This window comes from Entelurus aequoreus, linkage group LG01 (genome assembly GCF_033978785.1).
Source record: "Entelurus aequoreus isolate RoL-2023_Sb linkage group LG01, RoL_Eaeq_v1.1, whole genome shotgun sequence".
Taxonomy (NCBI): Eukaryota; Metazoa; Chordata; class Actinopteri; order Syngnathiformes; family Syngnathidae; genus Entelurus; species Entelurus aequoreus.
This window is the reverse complement of record NC_084731.1, coordinates 39,447,017-39,465,936: the sequence shown is the minus strand read 5'-3', so window position 1 is coordinate 39,465,936 and position 18,920 is coordinate 39,447,017. Positions and strand designations below refer to the sequence as shown.

The window sequence follows — 18,920 nt, the reverse complement described above, 5'->3', positions numbered from 1 at the left end:
TTCTTTTTTTTTCTTTTTAAACTCTACCTGCTAATTCCATTGTCGACACAGTGCATTCAATTGATTATTAAACAGTAATGATTCATCACATTTTCCCCAGCCGTCATCACATTCTTGTCTGTCACACTCCTTGTCCATTGTGTCTATTTTTCCTTAATTTTAGCGCACACTAAAGTGTCGCCGGGACCTCACAACCAGGGAATCTTTATTGTATTTATTACAAATGGCCTCCAGCCGTGGAATTTATCATATGGTACAGAAGGGCCTCCTCCCGTACGATTCTTAATTTTAACGCACACGTTAATGCCGTAGGGAACTCGCAACCAGGGAGTATTTATTGTATTTTACAAATGGCCTCCAACCCATCCTTAATTTGTGTGCACATAAAAATGTCAACAGGGATCTTACAACCAGGGAGTATTTACTGTACCATATGATGGGCATCCAACCCGTTACTCTTTTAGGCGGCGACCAACTACCCAGGGTGAGCCACACCCAACTATTAGTTCACTCGTCAATGAAACTGCCCGTCACGGTAATCGAGACACAATAACGTGAGTTGACCACTTATTTACAATTTTAATGCAATGGCAGGCTCGGCAAAAATGCAATCAATCTATCAAAATCACCATTCTGTGTCTGGGGTACAAAGCAGTGTTTAACTTACAGACTTCTGGGCAGACTCCTAATGCAGATTTTATCTAAAAAGAAAGGTTCTGCTTACCTTGAATTATGTTTTGGCCATGTGAGTCTGTCCAGAAGATTGCAAGAGAAGGTCCAATTGTCAGCGTGTCATCCCGGACGAGCCCCCAAATTGTTGCGTTTGACCAGATGTTCCTCCAAGTGGGATGTAAAACGCTGGTCAGTCCCAAGTTCCTTAGATGACACATAAACTGATCTCGAATATACACCAAGCACAGTATAGGTATTTTGTAATTTATTGTCAAATATTTGAGAATAGAGACCAGCCTCGAACAACACATACAAATGCGTAGCCCAAGTTGATCTGGCATTCCACAGGTAAAAGCAACTCTTTTCACACAAAGAAAGCCCCCATCTGCCCCCCCCTCCTCTCAACACTGATAAGAAGAGAGACTTGGGGGTTGTGTTCACATTCCTGATGGTTTACGACCCTGCCTAAACAGGCAATCTGAAGACAAAGAGAAACTAGTATACAGAGTAAAATTAAGGAAAAAATATGAGCTGATTCAAACATGATTATGAATAAAGAAATAGCTCTTAAACATATGCATTATCCACAATATATATATATATATATATCCTGCCACCTTCAGAAGTTTTCTGATGACTCTGCGATAGTGGGGTGTATTGAGGATGGTGATGATGAGGAATACAGGGCACTGGTGGAGGACTTTGTCACATGGTGTGGAAAGAACCACCTCCAGCTTAATGTGACAAAGACCAAGGAGCAGGTTGTGGACCTGGGAAGGAGGAGGAGTACTCTGGCGACCCCTGTTTCCATCAGGGGGGTCGATGTGGACATGGTTGAGGATTATAAATACCTCGGTGTACACATGGACAACAAGCTGAATGGGTCAAAACTCGCTGAGGCAATCTACAAGAAGGGACAGAGCCGCCTCTACTTCCTCAGGAGGCTAGGATCCTTCAACGTCTGCACAAAGATGTTGAAGATGTTCTACGAGTCGGTGGTGGCGGGCGCCTTTTTGTACGCTGTGGCCTGCTGGGGCAGCGGGCTGAGAGCGAGGGACGCAAACAGACTGGACAAGTTGGTAGAGAAGGCCAGTAACGTGGTGGGAGTGGAGCTAGACTCTCTGGCGGTGGTGTCAGAGAGGAGAAATTTAGCAAAACTCCTAGCCATTATGGACAACACCTCCCACCCACTACACTCGGACCTTGCAGAGAGAATGAGCACGTTCAGTGGAAGGCTCAGACTCCCAAAATGTAACACGGAACGACACAGGAGGTCCTTCATACTGACAGCCATCAGACTGTATAATGCATATGTTCCTTGACTGCACTTAAATGTAGAGTGTATGTAGAATATATTTATATTATTTATATATTATATATTATATATATATATATATATTATATAATCATAATGGGGGACTTTAATATCCATATGAATACCCCATCGGACCCGCCATGCGTGGCGCTCCAGACTATAATTGATAGCTGTGGTCTTACACAAATAATAAATGAACCCACGCATCGCAACGGTAATACGATAGATCTAGTGCTTGTCAGGGGTGTCACTAACTCTAAAGTTACGATACTCCCGTACACTAAAGTAATGTCCGATCATTACCTTATAAAATTTGAAGTTCTGACTCATTGTCAACAAACTAATAATAATAATAATAACTACTATAGCAGCCGCAACATTAATGCTGCCACAACGACGACTCTTACTGACCTACTGCCTTCGGTAATGGCACCATTCCCAAATTATGTGGGCTCTATTGATAACCTCACTAACAACTTTAATGACGCCCTGCGCGACACCATTGATAGTGTAGCACCGCTAAAGCTAAAAAGGGCCCCTAAAAGGCGTACCCCATGGTTTACAGAAGAAACTAAAGCCCAGAAATTATTATGTAGAAAGCTGGAACGCAAATGGCGTGCGACTAAACTTGAGGTTTTCCATCAAGCATGGTGTGATAGTTTAATAACTTGTAAACGCATGCTTACCTCAGCTAAAGCTAAATATTACTCAAATCTCATCCACCTCAACAAAAATGATCCTAAATTTCTGTTTAGTACAGTAGCATCGCTAACCCAACAAGGGACTCCTCCCAGTAGCTCCACCCACTCAGCAGATGACTTTATGAATTTCTTTAATAAGAAAATTGAAGTCATTAGAAAAGAGATTAAAGACAATGCATCTCAGCTACAACTGGGTTCTATTAACACAAATACGACTGTATATACGACGGATACCGCCCCCCAAAATAGTTTCTCTCTCTTTGATGAAATAACATTTGAGGAATTGTCCAAATGTGTAAATGGGACAAAACAAACAACATGTTTACTTGACCCAATTCCTGGGAAACTTATCAAGGAGCTTTTTGTATTCTTAGGTCCATCAGTGTTAAATATTATAAACTTATCCCTTTCCTCTGGCACTGTTCCCCTAGCATTCAAAAAAGCGGTTATTCATCCTCTACTCAAAAGACCTAACGTCGATCCTGATCTCCTGGTAAACTACCGGCCGGTGTCCCACCTTCCGTTTATCTCGAAAATCCTCGAAAAAATTGTAGCACAGCAGCTAAATGAACACTTAGCATCTAACAATCTCTGTGAACCTTTTCAATCCGGTTTCAGGGCAAATCACTCTACGGAGACAGCCCTCGCAAAAATGACTAATGATCTATTGCTAACGATGGATTCTGATGCTTCATCTATGTTGCTGCTTCTTGATCTTAGCGCCGCTTTCGATACTGTTGATCATAATATTTTATTAGAGCGTATCAAAACGCGTATTGGGATGACAGACTTAGCCTTGTCTTGGTTTAACTCTTATCTTACTGACAGGATGCAGTGTGTCTCCCATAACAATGTGACCTCGGACTATGTTAAGGTAACGTGCAGAGTTCCCCAGGGTTCGGTTCTTGGCCCTGCACTCTTTAGTATTTACATGCTGCTGCTAGGTGACATCATACGCAAATACGGTGTTAGCTTTCACTGTTATGCTGATGACACCCAACTCTACATGCCCCTAAAGCTGACCAACACACCGGATTGTAGTCAGCTGGAGGCGTGTCTTAATGAAATTAAACAATGGATGTCCGCTAACTTTTTGCAACTCAACGCTAAGAAAACGGAAATGCTGTTTATCGGTCCTGCTCAACACCGACATCTATTTAATAATACCACCTTAACATTTGACAACCAAACAATTAAACAAGGCGACTCGGTAAAGAATCTGGGTATTATCTTCGACCCTACTCTCTCGTTTGAGTCACACATTAAGAGTGTTACTAAAACGGCCTTCTTTCATCTCCGTAATATCGCTAAAATTCGTTCCATTTTGTCCACAAGCGATGCTGAGATCATTATCCATGCGTTCGTTACATCTCGTCTCGATTACTGTAACGTTTTGTTTTCGGGCCTCCCTATGTCTAGCATTAAAAGATTACAGATGGTACAAAATGCGGCTGCTAGACTTTTGACAAAAACAAGAAAGTTTGATCATATTACGCCTATACTGGCTCACTTGCACTGGCTTCCTGTGCACCTAAGATGGGACTTTAAGGTTTTACTACTTACGTATAAAATACTACACGGTCAAGCTCCTGCCTATCTTGACGATTGTATTGTACCATATGTCCCGGCAAGAAATCTGCGTTCAAAGAACTCCGGCTTATTAGTGATTCCCAGAGCCCAAAAAAAGTCTGCGGGCTATAGAGCGTTTTCTATTCGGGCTCCTATACTATGGTATGCCCTCCCGGTAAAAGTTAGAGATGCTACCTCAGTAGAAGCATTTAAGTCTCATCTTAAAACTCATTTGTATACTCTAGCCTTTAAATAGACTCCCTTTTTAGACCAGTTCATCTGCCGTTTCTTTTCTTTTCTTTTCTACTCTGCTCCAAACCCGGGGTGGACCGCTAGCCTGTCCATCAGATGGGACATCTCTACGCTGCTGACCCGTCTCCACTCGGGATGGTTCCTGCTGGCCCCACTATGGACTGGACTTTCGCTGATGTGTTGGACATTCACAATATTATGTCAGACCCACTCGAAATCCATTGCTTTCGGTCTCCCCTAGAGGGGGGGGTTACCCACATATGCGGTCCTCTCCAAGGTTTCTCATAGTCATTCACATTGACGTCCCACTGGGGTGAGTTTTCCTTGCCCGTATGTGGGCTCTGTACCGAGGATGTCGTTGTGGCTTGTACATCCCTTTGAGACACTTGTGATTTAGGGCTATATAAATAAACATTGATTGATTGATTGATTGATATATTATATTATATTATTAATAATTATTATTGTCTATTGTGAGCGAACTGTGGTGCTGAATTTCCCCCAGGGATCAATAAAGTACTTTCTATTCTATTCTATTCTATTCTATTCTATTCTATTCTATTCTATATCAATATAGATCAATACAGTCTGCAGGGATACCGTCCGTAAGCACGCATGATTGTATTTTTTAATGACAAAAAACAAAAAAACTAAAAAATATTATTATTATTATTTTGTTAAGGACAAACACATGCGTTTATGTATGGACAAGAGACCAAAAAGCACAGAAAAAGTATCCGTATTTATGTGGACATAATCCCAGTCCTCTTTGTTGCAGTACTAACCTATTGACTAATGTGTGTCTAGTTGGGGAACCCAGGGGGACTTCACAACTACACAGCCCTTACCTGCCGTTAAAGTGAAGCTCTTCACTGAAAGCACTGGAGTGTTGGCGCTGGAGGACAAGGAGCTTGGACGGGTAAAGTATATCCAATGAAAAAACGGGTGAAAAGAGTCACAGTTCATATCTTAGACCAGGGGTCACCAACCTTTTCGAAACCAAGAGCTACTTCTTGGGTACTGATTAATGCGAAGGGCTACCAGTTTGATACACACTTAAATAAATTGCTAGAAATAGCCAATTTGCTCAATTTACCTTTAACTCTATGTTATTATTAATAATTAATTATATTTACACTTAATTGAACGGTTTAAAAGAGGAGAAAACACGAAAAAAAATGACAATTAAATTTTGAAACATAATTTATCTTCAATTTCGACTCTTTAAAATTCAAAATTCAACCGAAAAAAAGAAGAGAAAAACTAGCTAATTCGAATCTTTTTGAAAAAATTAAAAAAATAATTTATGGAACATCATTAGTAATTTTTCCTGATTAAGATTAATTTTAGAATTTTGATGACATGTTTTAAATAGGTTAAAATCCAATCTGCACTTTGTTAGAATATATAACAAATTGGACCAAGCTATATTTCTAACAAATCATTATTTCTTCTAGATTTTCCAGAACAACATTTTTAAAAGAAATTCAAAATACTTTGAAATAAGATTTAAATTTGATTCTACAGATTTTCTAGATTTGCCAGAATAATTTTTTTGAATTTTAATCATAATACGTTTGAAGAAATATTTCACAAATATTCTTCGACGAAAAAACAGAAGCTAAATTGAAGAATTAAATTAAAATGTATTTATTATTCTTTACAATAAAAAAAAAAAAATTACTTGAACATTGATTTAAATTGTCAGGAAAGAAGAGGAAGGAATTTAAAAGGTAAAAAGGTATATGTGTTTAAAAATCCTAAAATAATTTTTAAGGTTGTATTTTTTCTCTAAAATTGTCTTTCTGAAAGTTACAAGAAGCAAAGTTAAAAAAATAATGAATTTATTTAAACAAGTGAAGACCAAGTCTTTAAAATATTTTCTTGGATTTTCAAATTCTATTTGAGTTTTGTCTCTCTTAGAATTAAAAATGTAGAGCAAAGCGAGACCAGCTTGCTAGTAAATAAATACAATTTAAAAAATAGAGGCAGCTCACTGGTAAGTGCTGCTATTTGAGCTATTTTTAGAACAGGCCAGCGGGCTACTCATCTGGTCCTTACGGGCTACCTGGTGCCCGCGGGCACCGCGTTGGTTACCCCTGTCTTAGACTGACTAATGTTGTTGTTGTTGTTTTGCTATTACTTGTAGGTTGTGCTTCATCCGACGCCAAACAGTCCCAAGCAGTCGGAGCTGCACAAGATGTCCGTTTCAAAAGGCTGCCCAGACAATGACCTCAAGATCAAATTGGCTATTCGCATGGACAAACCCCAGAACATGAAACATTGTGGGTAAGTGTCACATGGGATTAGAGATGGGAATTGATAAGATTTTTCCAGTTACGATTCTTTTTTTCCACTCTGCTTAACAATTCAGTTCTTTAACGGTTCTCTTATCGATTCTTATTTGGAAAAAAAGATAAGAAAAAGATGGATTAGCATCAAATTTGTTTAGTTTAGAGCTAACATGGCCTTACAAAGCCAACAGTGAGGTCTTAAAAGGGAACTGCACTTTTCTTGGAAATTTACTTGTCGTTCACAATCTTTATGAAAGACGTGACGATGGATGTTATTGTTAATGTGAAGCACTTTGAGTCTGCCTTGTGTATGAAAAGCGCTATACAAATAAAGTTGCCTTGCCTTGCCTTGCCTTGCCTTAATATTTTTTTGCAATCTGAATATTAAATAAACGCGATCCTTACAATGGAGACTATAGGAGCCGTTCAATTCTGCCTATAGAGTCCCTAAAAAACATCTTAACACCTCCATTAGGGTTTTATATACACAATGTAAGTAATAAATACATATGTAATGTTTTAACAGGCACATCTATAATAACATTTAATATTTACGTAATTTGATCATTTTAAGCATACACAGCGCATTACTTTTCAAAAACTCATCACTATGTTTGCTTTTTTTTTTCTTTATCACTGATTAATGCTGACTGCAGACTTAATTGGAGAGCCAACAAACATAATGAAACATCACTTACTGTACAAGGTCTGCTGTCATTAGGATGCCGACTGATTGAATCTTATTATATTCCTGTTCTAGATTAAAAATGTCTCATAATCCTCGCGAAAAAACAGGATGGGTGGGGGGGACAAGCGCTTTTCGTGTCCCAACTTGTCGGATTACCTACTCAGTCCAGGTAAAATGTGTGATTTATGATCTACAATACATTTCCAGGTAACAAGGAAGCAAAGAAGCAGCAGGCCACGCGATGATGTAAACATAGGGACACCTGGTAGTGATTACGGCGCCACTCTAAATAGTTTGTCTGCGTTAGCACTTATAATGACAATATTACTAATACAAACCCCGTTTCCATATGAGTTGGGAAATTGTGTTAGATGTAAATATAAACAAAATACAATGATTTGCAAATCCTTTTCAACCCATATTCAATTGAATGCACTACAAAGACAAGATACTTGATGTTCAAACTCATAAACTTTACTTTTTTTTTGCAAACAATAATTAACTTAGAATTTCATGGCTGCAACATCTGCCAAAGTAGTTGGCAAAGGGCATGTTCACCACTGTGTTACATGGCCTTTCCTTTTAACAACACTCAGTAAACGTTTGGGAACTGAGGAGACACAGTTTTTAAGCTTCTCAGGTGGAATTCTTTCCCATTCTTGCTTGATGTACAGCTTAAGTTGTTCAACAGTCCGGGGGTCTCCGTTGTGGTATTTTAGGCTTCATAATCCGCCACACATTTTCCATGGGAGACAGGTCTGGACTACAGGCAGGCCAGTCTAGTACCCGCACTCTTTTACTATGAAGCCACGTTGATGTAACACGTGGCTTGGCATTGTCTTGCTGAAATAAGCAGGGGCGTCCATGGTAACGTTGCTTGGATGGCAACATATGTTGCTCCAAAACCTGTATGTACTTTTCAGCATTAATGGCGCCTTCACAGATGTGTAAGTTACCCATGTCTTGGGCACTAATACACCCCCATACCATCACAGATGCTGGCTTTTCAACTTTGCGCCTATAACAATCCGGATGGTTCTTTTCCTCTTTGGTCCGGAGGACACGACATCCACAGTTTCCAAAAACAATCTGAAATGTGGACTCGTCAGACCACAGAACACTTTTCCACTTTGTATCAGTCCACTTTAGATGAGCTCAGGCCCAGCGAAGCCGACGGCGTTTCTGGGTGTTGTTGATAAACGGTTTTCGCCTTGCATAGGAGAGTTTTAACTTGCACTTACAGATATAGCGACCAACTGTAGTTACTGACAGTGGGTTTCTGAAGTGTTCCTGAGCCCATGTGGTGATATCCTTTACACACTGATGTCGCTTGTTGATGCAGTACAGCCTGAGGGATCGAAGGTCACAGGCTTAGCTGCTTACGTGCAGTGATTTATCCAGATTCTCTGAACCCTTTGATGAAATTACGGACCGTAGATGGTGAAATCGCTAAATTCCTTGCAATAGCTGGTTGAGAAAGGTTTTTCTTAAACTGTTCAACAATTTGCTCACGCATTTGTTGACAAAGTGGTGACCCTCGCCCCATCCTTGTTTGTGAATGACTGAGCATTTCATGGAATCTACTTTTATTCCCAATCATGGCACCCACCTGTTCCCAATTTGCCTGTTCACCTGTGGGATGTTCCAAATGAGTGTTTGATGAGCATTCCTCAACTTTATCAGTATTTATTGCCACCTTTCCCAACTTCTTTGTCACGTGTTGCTGGCATCAAATTCTAAAGTTAATGATTATTTGCAAAAAAAAATAGTTTTCTCAGTTTGAACATCAAATATGTTGTCTTTGTAGCATATTCAACTGAATATGGGTTGAAAATGATTTGCAAATCATTGTATTCCGTTTATATTTACATCTAACACAATTTCCCAACTCATATGGAAACGGGGTTTGTAAAATGTCCGATATAAGCACTGTGATACTTGTGCAAAGCTGGACAGCCAGCTAACATCTGAATGTCCTCCAATAAACACACAATGTTGCTCTTTTATTCTACTTTAGTAAAGTCATTTACATAAGGTAAACATGGTAGGCTATAGGCCACTAGGAGCTAGCAGCTACACAACAGCTAAGCACACAATAGCCCACACGCTAGACATACGTAAAATGTGTCCTTAATTGACCAATATTGTAGTCTAAAACAGCACATTTGTCGATATAAATAAGTATGAAATAGTTATTGTTGCACATTACTTATACATACAAAGTCTCCAAGGCAAAAGCGCAATAAAAAGTATCCAGTAACAAAAGTGCCTGCATCATTAAAAAAACTAAACAATTACCATTCCATTCTAGACGTTTAATAATAAATGGTTTAATGTTTTTCATACCTACCATTGTTTTCTGTTTGACTAATTTCACTTGATAAAACTTTTTCCAACATTCCACACTACGAAATTATAAAAGTAGATAAGTCTGATTCCGGCTGATATCATGTTGGTTTAATATCGATATTGGTCAATACTCAAGGCCGTATTGTATTAAAACACTTCTAGATGGAACATTTTAATGTAATATGATTGTTCATGTTTTTCAGTCAGTACAAATTGGTGTCGTATCGCGCTGTTGTGCATTACAAACTCAAACGCGTTTCGTGTTGTTGTAGAAGCTAGCTTATCTCTTGCCGTAGTTAGCTTTCACGGCTAATACCGTATCATGTTGCTACACTAGAAAAATAGTTCCTCAGTGTTCGGTCTTACAATAACAGCTTGGTTATTATACAGGTTACAGAACGTTAATGAAGTATTCTTGACGGTTTTTGAATGCATTTTTAAAGTGATTTAGAGGTAGAATTGATTGCTCCCATTAGCTGCATTTCTAGCCACCTAGAACGAGACGATTTGTATATGTTAGAAAGCGAAACAAAAACAAAACCTTTTGTCTTCTTGTCTCTCATAATGATTGTGAACGATAGGTAAAATTCCCCCCAAAAGTGCAGTTCTCCTTTAAAGTTCTGAATGGTTGTGTGTCTATTATATGTGAGTTTAATCTCGAAGGTTCTCCACATCTAACCCCAGGGTCGACCGGTGTGGGCTCTTGCTAACCCTTTAACCTGATCAGCATAAGTGTTGGAAAATGAGTGAATAAGATTGAGCATTGACAAGTGTAGAAGCATGTGGAGCACACGTTTTAGCTGCTGATGTGTGGTGCTGTGTGGCTCGAAAACATTTTGTGTAATAAATAAATACCCGCCTGCAAACTGCAATTAATGCTGAATGTTAATTTTATGTCCTGAACAGACTGTGATAGGATGTTGAGGCTGTATGAACAACTCACATTCATGGTCACTGAGCGCCTCTTGACTCTTCAAAGAGCTCAGTGTCCCAAAAGTTGGCTCTACTGCTCTCTTGTGGTCACCTGGTGTCACTTCACAGCCAAAAAACAGGCACAATTGCAGAAATCATGCAAAAGGCTATGGAGTGCCAAATGGAAATAAATAAATGAATAAATAAATCTTTAAATACATTTTTAAATTTTTCATTGATTTATTATAATTGTAATTACATACATTAATATGGTCTTAAATATGTAATTATTGCATTTAATGTTTATTTACATTTAATTATAGATTTCACTATTTTATAAATGAATTCATTATTTAATCATTGAAATAATTATTGATTTCATTATTTTATAATTTGATGATTTATTTAATGATTTTCTTAATTCATGAATAGGATACGATAGACTTTATTCATCATACAATGGGGAAATCATGTTGTTGCAGTGCAGGTTTTTACATACAGTAACAGAAATAAAGTGTAATGAGAAACAAAAATATTTGAATAAATGTTACATATTGCTCACTACTATGTACAGACAGAACATAAAATACAACAAACAAACACTAACATCCATATTCCACACCACTAAAAAACATAAAAAAACATAACGGGCAGCACGGTGGGAGAGGGGTTAGTGCGTCTGCCTCACAATACGAAGGTCCTGAGTAGTCGTGAGTTCAATCCCGGGCTCGGGATCTTTCTGTGTGGAGTTTGCATGTTCTCTCCGTGACTGCGTGGGTTCCCTCCGGGTACTCCGGCTTCCTCCCACCTCCAAAGACATGCACCTGGGGATAGGCTGATTGGCAACACTAAATTGGCCCTAGTGTGTGAATGTGAGTGTGAATGTTGTCTGTCTATCTGTGTTGGCCCTGCGATGAGGTGGCGACTTATCCAGGGTGTACACCGCCTTCCGCCTGATTGTAGCTGAGATAGGCTCCTGCGCCCCCCGCGACCCCGAAGGGAATAAGCGGTAGAAAATGGATGGATGGATGGATAAAAAACATAACAGTAATCTTATGGTTGTGGGTAGAAAGGATCCGCGGCAGTGCTCCTTCTTGCACTGTGGATGTAACAGTCTAATGCTGAAGGAGCTACTTAGGGCCTCCACAGTGTTGTGCATGGGGTGAGAGGGTTTGGACATTATGGATGTCAACTTGGTCAAAATCCTTCTGTCGGCCACCTCATGAATGCTGTCTAGTGGGCAGCCTAGGACGGAGTCCGCTCTCCTAATCAGTTTATTAGGTTTGTTCCTGTGTCTGACCGTGCTGGCCCCACCCCAACAAACGGCAGTATAGAACACCGCAGGAGCCACCACAGTGTTGTAAAATAAATAAATGAATAATTAAATATTACAATAAATAAATATTTAAATTGTGTAATAATCAATTAAATATTGAATCAATTATTAAAATTATTAACTGATTGAATAATTACCGTAAATAAATCAATGATACATTTAATAACACATTTATGTATTGATTTGCAATTATTAATAATTGCTGTCACATTTAAGTAATTTTTTGAATATGTATTTATTGATTTAATGTTGTCCCCTCTGGCACTCAATACATAGAAGCTTTTTTTTTCGTTGCTTTTTTTTAATGTACCAGGTTCCTATTTGTTTATTTTTGTAGCTATAAAGTCAACTTCAATTTATGTTTCGAATGAAGTAAAAAACTATTTTCAACCATCAGCGTCTAAGTAGAGTACTGAAAATTAAGGAGTCCAATTAATCGAATCCACCAATTAGTTTTCTTGATTGCTTTGATGCAGTTGTTAACACAGCTAAAATAAATCCCATTACAAGTACATTTATTCATAGCAGCTAATGTATGTTACGTGCCTGCATGGCAGCCATCTTTGCGGGGCCACTTTCTCATTTAAGGTAATGCAATACAATGAGTTGTATATTGAAAATAAATAATGACTCACTCATCTGAATTGTTTGAATCTGGATGTTGTTTAAAAACTTTTCCTGAAATTTGTGGAATTCCTGGAAATGTGGGAATTTTTGGAAAATCAAAAAATGGTATAAACAATTAAAACAATGTACTTTTCCGTACGGGGCCCTGAGTGAAAAAAGTTTGGACACCCTTGGTATACACCAGGGGTCACCAACCTTTTTGAAACCAAGGGCTACTTCTTGGGTACTGATTAATGCGAAGGGCTACCAGTTAGATACACACTTAAATACATTGCCAGAAGTAGCCAATTTGCTCAATTTACCTTTAACTCTGTTATTATTAATAATTAATGATACTTATCTTTGTGGAAACACTGATCATCTTAATGATTTCTCACAATAAATATATATAGAAACAGATAAATATCAATATGCAACACTTTATTTTTATATTTTCTCTAAGTGCACATTTTTCAAATTGAACATTTTCAAATGATCACTTCTAAGACAGTCTTGTGAAATCACAATATCCCATTTTAACTAGCTAGCCACTAACACTTTTTAACAAATCATGAATTACTTTGCACCATGTTTGTACAAATAATAACTCATGTAAAATACAAAAGTAAACTCTCAAATTTTTAAATCATGTCACACTTTGAACTGGACACCAAATCTGTTATCTGTTTCTTTGTCAGTTAGTGGGAAGCCTGGCATTGCATGCTGTTAACTAGTGTATTGTACTCTGGTGTGTAACTTGACACTGCAACTCAGAGTGAGTCTTGCAGATGTGCATCAGTGAGGCGTGTTCTGTGTTTGTTCTTGATGAAGTTCATGTCAGAAAAGGCTGATTCACAAAGATAAGATTTTTCCTCATTGTTTGCGGAACCTTCTTAATCTTTTGGACATATTTTCACAGCCATCTGGCCTTAAGCTTAATTATGATAAATGTAAAATGTTAAGGATCGGAAATCTAAAGGGAACGTCCTTTCGAATGGAATGCAAAGTGCCTGTTTTGTGGACAGATGGACCAGTTAACATACTTGGTGTTGTTGTCCCAGAAAATCTGGAAGATCTAGGCTCAGTAAATTATGATAATCGACTAAGAAAGCTGGACAAAATTATGCAATTATGGAAAGGGAAATCCCTAACCTTGTATGGTAAAATGTCTATTGCTAACTCGTTAATTATTCCTCAATTTATTTATTAGTTTTTGTCATTACCAGCTCCATCACAAAACTTTTTTAAGATTTATGAGCGGAGGGTCTTCGATTTTGTCTGGAACGGCAAACCAGAAAAGATTAAAAGAAAGGTTTTGTACAAAGAGTATGAATATGGGGTCCTGAAACTTCTCAACCTTGAAGCTATGTGTCTGTCTTTAAAAGCATCAATTGTTCCAAAGATGTATTTAAACATTGAGTGGTACACAAATGTCCTGTTGGACAAAAAACATGTACTGTTTTAAAATAAATTGTATCCTTTTTTACAAGTGATCCCCTCCCAGAGAGTCTGCTGGGAAACATGGCGGGGTTCATAAAGGAAACAATCAACTCATAGTGGTGTTTTCAATTTTATGTGCCAGAAAAAAGAGACGATATTTTGCAGCAGTTAATATGGATGAACTCTAATATTGTAATAGATGGAAAGCCTTTCTTTTGGAAAAATATGTTTGAAAGAGGAATCATTTTTGTCAATGATATTATCAATGAGAATGGTAAAATTATGAAGTATGATGAATTTAGAGCTATGTATGGTGATGCTTGCTCAAGCTTTTCATTTTATCAACTAACTGGAGTAATTGGGAAAAGATGGAAACAAATAATTAATTATGGAACTACTAAATTATTAGTTTGTAAACCTCTAATAAGAAATTCTAGTTGGCAAAAAGGAACTAAAATAAATAGAAAAATATATAATTTTTATTTAATAAAGAAATCTTTGAAGGCTGCCTCATACAACACAAATGGAAAATGGGAGGACTTTTTTGACTGCCTGTTGCCATGGGATGCCATATTCAAACTAATCTATAAAACCACTATCGATGTGCAAAATCGTTATTTTCAAATTAAAATTATTTATAACTTCTTACCCACAGGGAAAATGTTAAAATTATGGAATATGACAGAGTCAGATGATTGCCGATTTTGTTGTCAGGAGCCTGAATCCACCCTGCATTTGTTTTGGTATTGTCATATTGTGTCTTTGTTTTGGGTGGAAGTTGAAAAAATGTGTTTAAGGATTGGTTTGTTTATGAAGCTTAATGTGGTTTCTGTTATTTTAGGAGAGTTCATTGACAATCATGATTTAGTCAATTTAATTATAGTACTCTGTAAAATGTTTATTTTTAAGGCCAAAAACAGATATTCACTTAGTATTACTTTCTTTAAAACATTTATTCAGTATTTTCTAACTTTAGAAAGTTACATGGTTGAAAACGATAATGATGCCAAAAAACATTAAAAAAAAGATGAGAAGTCCTCAAAGGCTTATTTTGAAAGTATAATTATGTTTATAGATTATATGATATCTGTTGTTGTGTTCCCTAATTTGAGTGACCTGGACATAATCTGGACTGTACATAAATGCTTATTTTGAAAATGTAATTTTGTTTATAAATTATATGCAATCTGTTGTGTTCCCTAATTTTTTTCTGTGTACATGAATGAAGGTGTGTGTTGCTGAGTCCGACTTGGAAATTATCTGGACTGGGCCTGGTTTAAAAAACCCTTTAAACAAATCCAATTTCATTGACAACCTGGTCTGTTGAAGATAAGGCCCTTTTTTAAAAAATAAAATAAAATAAGATAAATAAATAAAAAACATTTTCTTGGATAAAAAAGAAAGTAAAACAATATAAAAATAATTACATAAAAAATAGTAATTAATGAAAATGTTAGTGGACCAGCAGCCTATACAATCATGTGTGCTTCAGGGACTGTGTCCCTTGCAGATGTGTTGTCTATGTTGTGGGAACCAGAATATTGGTAGCAGAAAGAAATAACCCCTTTTGTGTGAGTGGGTGTGGATGAGTGTGCATGGGGGAGGTTGTTTGGGTTGATGCACTGATTGAAAGTGTATCCTGTGTTTTTGTAAAAATTTTTTTTATTTATTTATTTATTTTTTTTTAGAACAGGCCCGCGGGCGACTCATCTGGTCCTTACGGGCGACCTGGTGCCCGCGGGCACCGCGTTGGTGACCCCTGGTATACACTATCAATATATATTTACATATATAGTACTGAGGCTGCTGGGCTGCTGTGTTGTTACTGTTGCACCAAAACAAGTTAGCCTCTTGAACGTGGCCTCATGGATGCTGTTTTATTTACAACGACAGCTGGAACAAACAGCTCACAGAAGGACTTGGGGGAAAGGCAGACCCGAGCTCATCAGTTACCCGCAAGCAGCCTGGTGGAGCTGCAGGGAAGTGGGGTCCTCACCCTCAGATGTTCTTTTAAAATAAAAGTCCCCTCACTTCAGTATTCAATGCGACACGTGACATTCATGTGTGTGCGTTAGCGTGAAAACGTTGTCTTTTTTGGACAATATGATGCAAAAAGTTAGAATTTTCATCAAGTAAAAAAGTGCTCTTAGTATTTTGTAAATTAATTCATAGAAAATAAGCTAAAAAATATAAAAAGTATTCAGTATAAAATAACAAGTAAACATCTTTAATCATTAATAAAGCATTGGTAAAGACTTCATTTGTAAAGCATATTCATGACAAAAAACTTATTCTCATGCACTTTGTAAATACAGTTATAAATGTTTTACTCATTATTACTAAGCTCATTAGTTAAAGATTAGTGAACACTGAATTATCATTTATAAAACATTCCCGACATTGATACTAATTAATATACAGTTTATAAACACAATTATAAATGTTTTTCTCATTAATAATTGGCTTATCTATAAAATGCTTAATGGTTGCATTTTTGTACTTAATAAATGATTAAGTCAGCATTTATACATTTGCCTATATATATATATATATATATATATATATATATATATATATATATATATATATATATATATATATATATATATATATATATATATATATATATATATATATATATATATATATATATATATATATATATATATATATATATATATATATATATATACACACACACACACACACACACACATACACATGTACCGGTATATGTATTTCTACAGTTTTTATTAATGCCGATATGTAACGTGACACATCTTTACATGATCTATTAGTAGTATTGTACATGTCTTGTGTGTCTTCTATCCCACCTATTTGTGTTTAAATTGATTCTTATGAGTTCATAGATGTGTTACTATTGATTTCTAGTATGAGAAATGATACTAAAAGCAGTAGTGCTCCTTGTGTGTCTCAGCAAACAACATAAAACATTTTAATTTTCCTGAGGGAACTCTCCTGAAGGAATCAATAAAGTACCATCTATCTATCTATCTATAAGGGTTTCAGTTGCAATAACCCTGTTCAACCAGGAGATGTCGCAGTGGAAAGAGACTTCCACCAAGAATGAATGAATTATTATTCCTGTGCAAGAAGAAAACATATTGATATGTTTACAGCAGTTCTGTTTCACACTACAAAAAGTGCCAGTAAAAATGTTGTTTTGTATAGTTGCATGACTTTGCTGTTCTTCATCCCACAGGTACTTGTTTGCTATTGGCAAAAATGTGTGGAAAAGATGGAAGAAACGATTCTTTGTACTCGTTCAGGTAAGAGCATGTTTGAGCTTCAAGGTTCCTACAAAGTACTTTCCAAAACAAAATAATACTACCAATAATAAACATATGGATGAGGCTGTGCCTTATGTTGGTCAAGAACAAGCTGTATTAAAAGTCAAACATTGATTATTAATTAATTAATAAATCAATCACCATGAAAAAGTCATCTTTAACAATGTTATATTTATCACACTATTTTAATATTACTCTGCTTGTAAATATTCTACTTCTTCTGCACGATGTTGGATTCCATGTTCATACATGTTGAAGTCTCACTTTGAGTTTGTTTTCATGCTAAATCGAATGAGATCAGGAACATAAAAACAATAATATCTTATTAGGCCTTCAACATCATCTCTATTGTACTTTGGGCCTCCCACAGTATACTTGTACTTTGTACTTGTACTCAATTTTATACTTCTACTTGTTTACTTTTACTTTTGTATTTCTACTTATGTACTTCTACTTGTATACTTCCACTTATATACTTCTACGTGTATATACTTGTACTTAAAAGTTATATATGCATACATGTACACTTTTACTTGTATACTTCTATGTATACACCGTATACGTATTGAATAGTTCTACTTGTACTTCTATGGATGTCATGATCTGGTTGATCTGAACCTGGCTGCCAAATAGGATGCTTTTTACGGACTGGATTATTGTGCTTGAATTTTGCGGATCTTTTGATTTGTTTGCTTCCATGCTGCATCGCTTTCCCTATGTGTATAGTTGTAATTGTTTAGTTGAATATGTATACTGTAGTTGCATATGTAAAATTGTGTAGTTGTACTTGTATACTGTTGTTGTACTTGTATAGGTGTGTATATTTATAGTAGTGCATGTGTGTTTGGATAGTTGTACTTGTATAGGTGTGCATATACTGTATAGTTTTGTAGTTGTACTGGTATAGTTCTGTACATTTGTAGTTGTGCATGTGTGTTCATATAGTTTTACTTGTACAGGTGTGCATGTATAGTTGTGGACTTGTACTTGGATGATTCAGTTGTATACTGTAGTTGTGATTTTTGATTCCCAGCTGACTTTTATCCCACATATTAAAAATATTTCAAAAATAGTTTTTATCATCTTAAGAACATAGCCAGAGTCCGCCCGTTTCTCTGTCAAGCCAACACGGAAGTACTCATTTTAATAAAGTACTAATATAACTAAGTTTTAATTATCCTAAGGGAACTCTCCTGAAGGAATCAATTAAGTACGATCTATCTATCTATCTAAAGCAAGTTTTTATTTCCTATTGTTTAGAGTATTGTAATGCCCTGCTTTCTGGTCTTCCCAGAAATAATATTATACAGCTACAATTATTATAAAACTCAGCTGCACATATGCATGCAGACGAGGACCAGAGGGCGGGAGCACATTACACTAGTTTTAAAGTTGTTGCTTTGGCTCCTTGCTCGCTTCAGGGTCAATTTTAAGTTTAATTAGTTTTGAAATGTCTTAATGGCCTTGCGCCTTCT

At 36.7% G+C, this 18,920-nt stretch overlaps 1 protein-coding gene across 4 annotated transcripts in view; it reads left to right on the top strand.

Moving 5' to 3' along the window:
* LOC133651914 (calcium-dependent secretion activator 1) overlaps nucleotides 1–18,920 on the top strand; it is a 304,205-nt gene that overhangs the window by 72,909 nt on the left and 212,376 nt on the right. For all 4 annotated transcript variants that reach the window (XM_062050168.1, XM_062050159.1, XM_062050151.1 and 1 more), the window contains exons 7-9: nucleotides 5,317–5,428; nucleotides 6,659–6,798; nucleotides 17,358–17,424. In XM_062050168.1, the coding sequence (XP_061906152.1) occupies nucleotides 5,317–5,428; nucleotides 6,659–6,798; nucleotides 17,358–17,424 (319 nt within the window). The remainder of the gene's footprint in view (nucleotides 1–5,316; nucleotides 5,429–6,658; nucleotides 6,799–17,357; nucleotides 17,425–18,920) is intronic.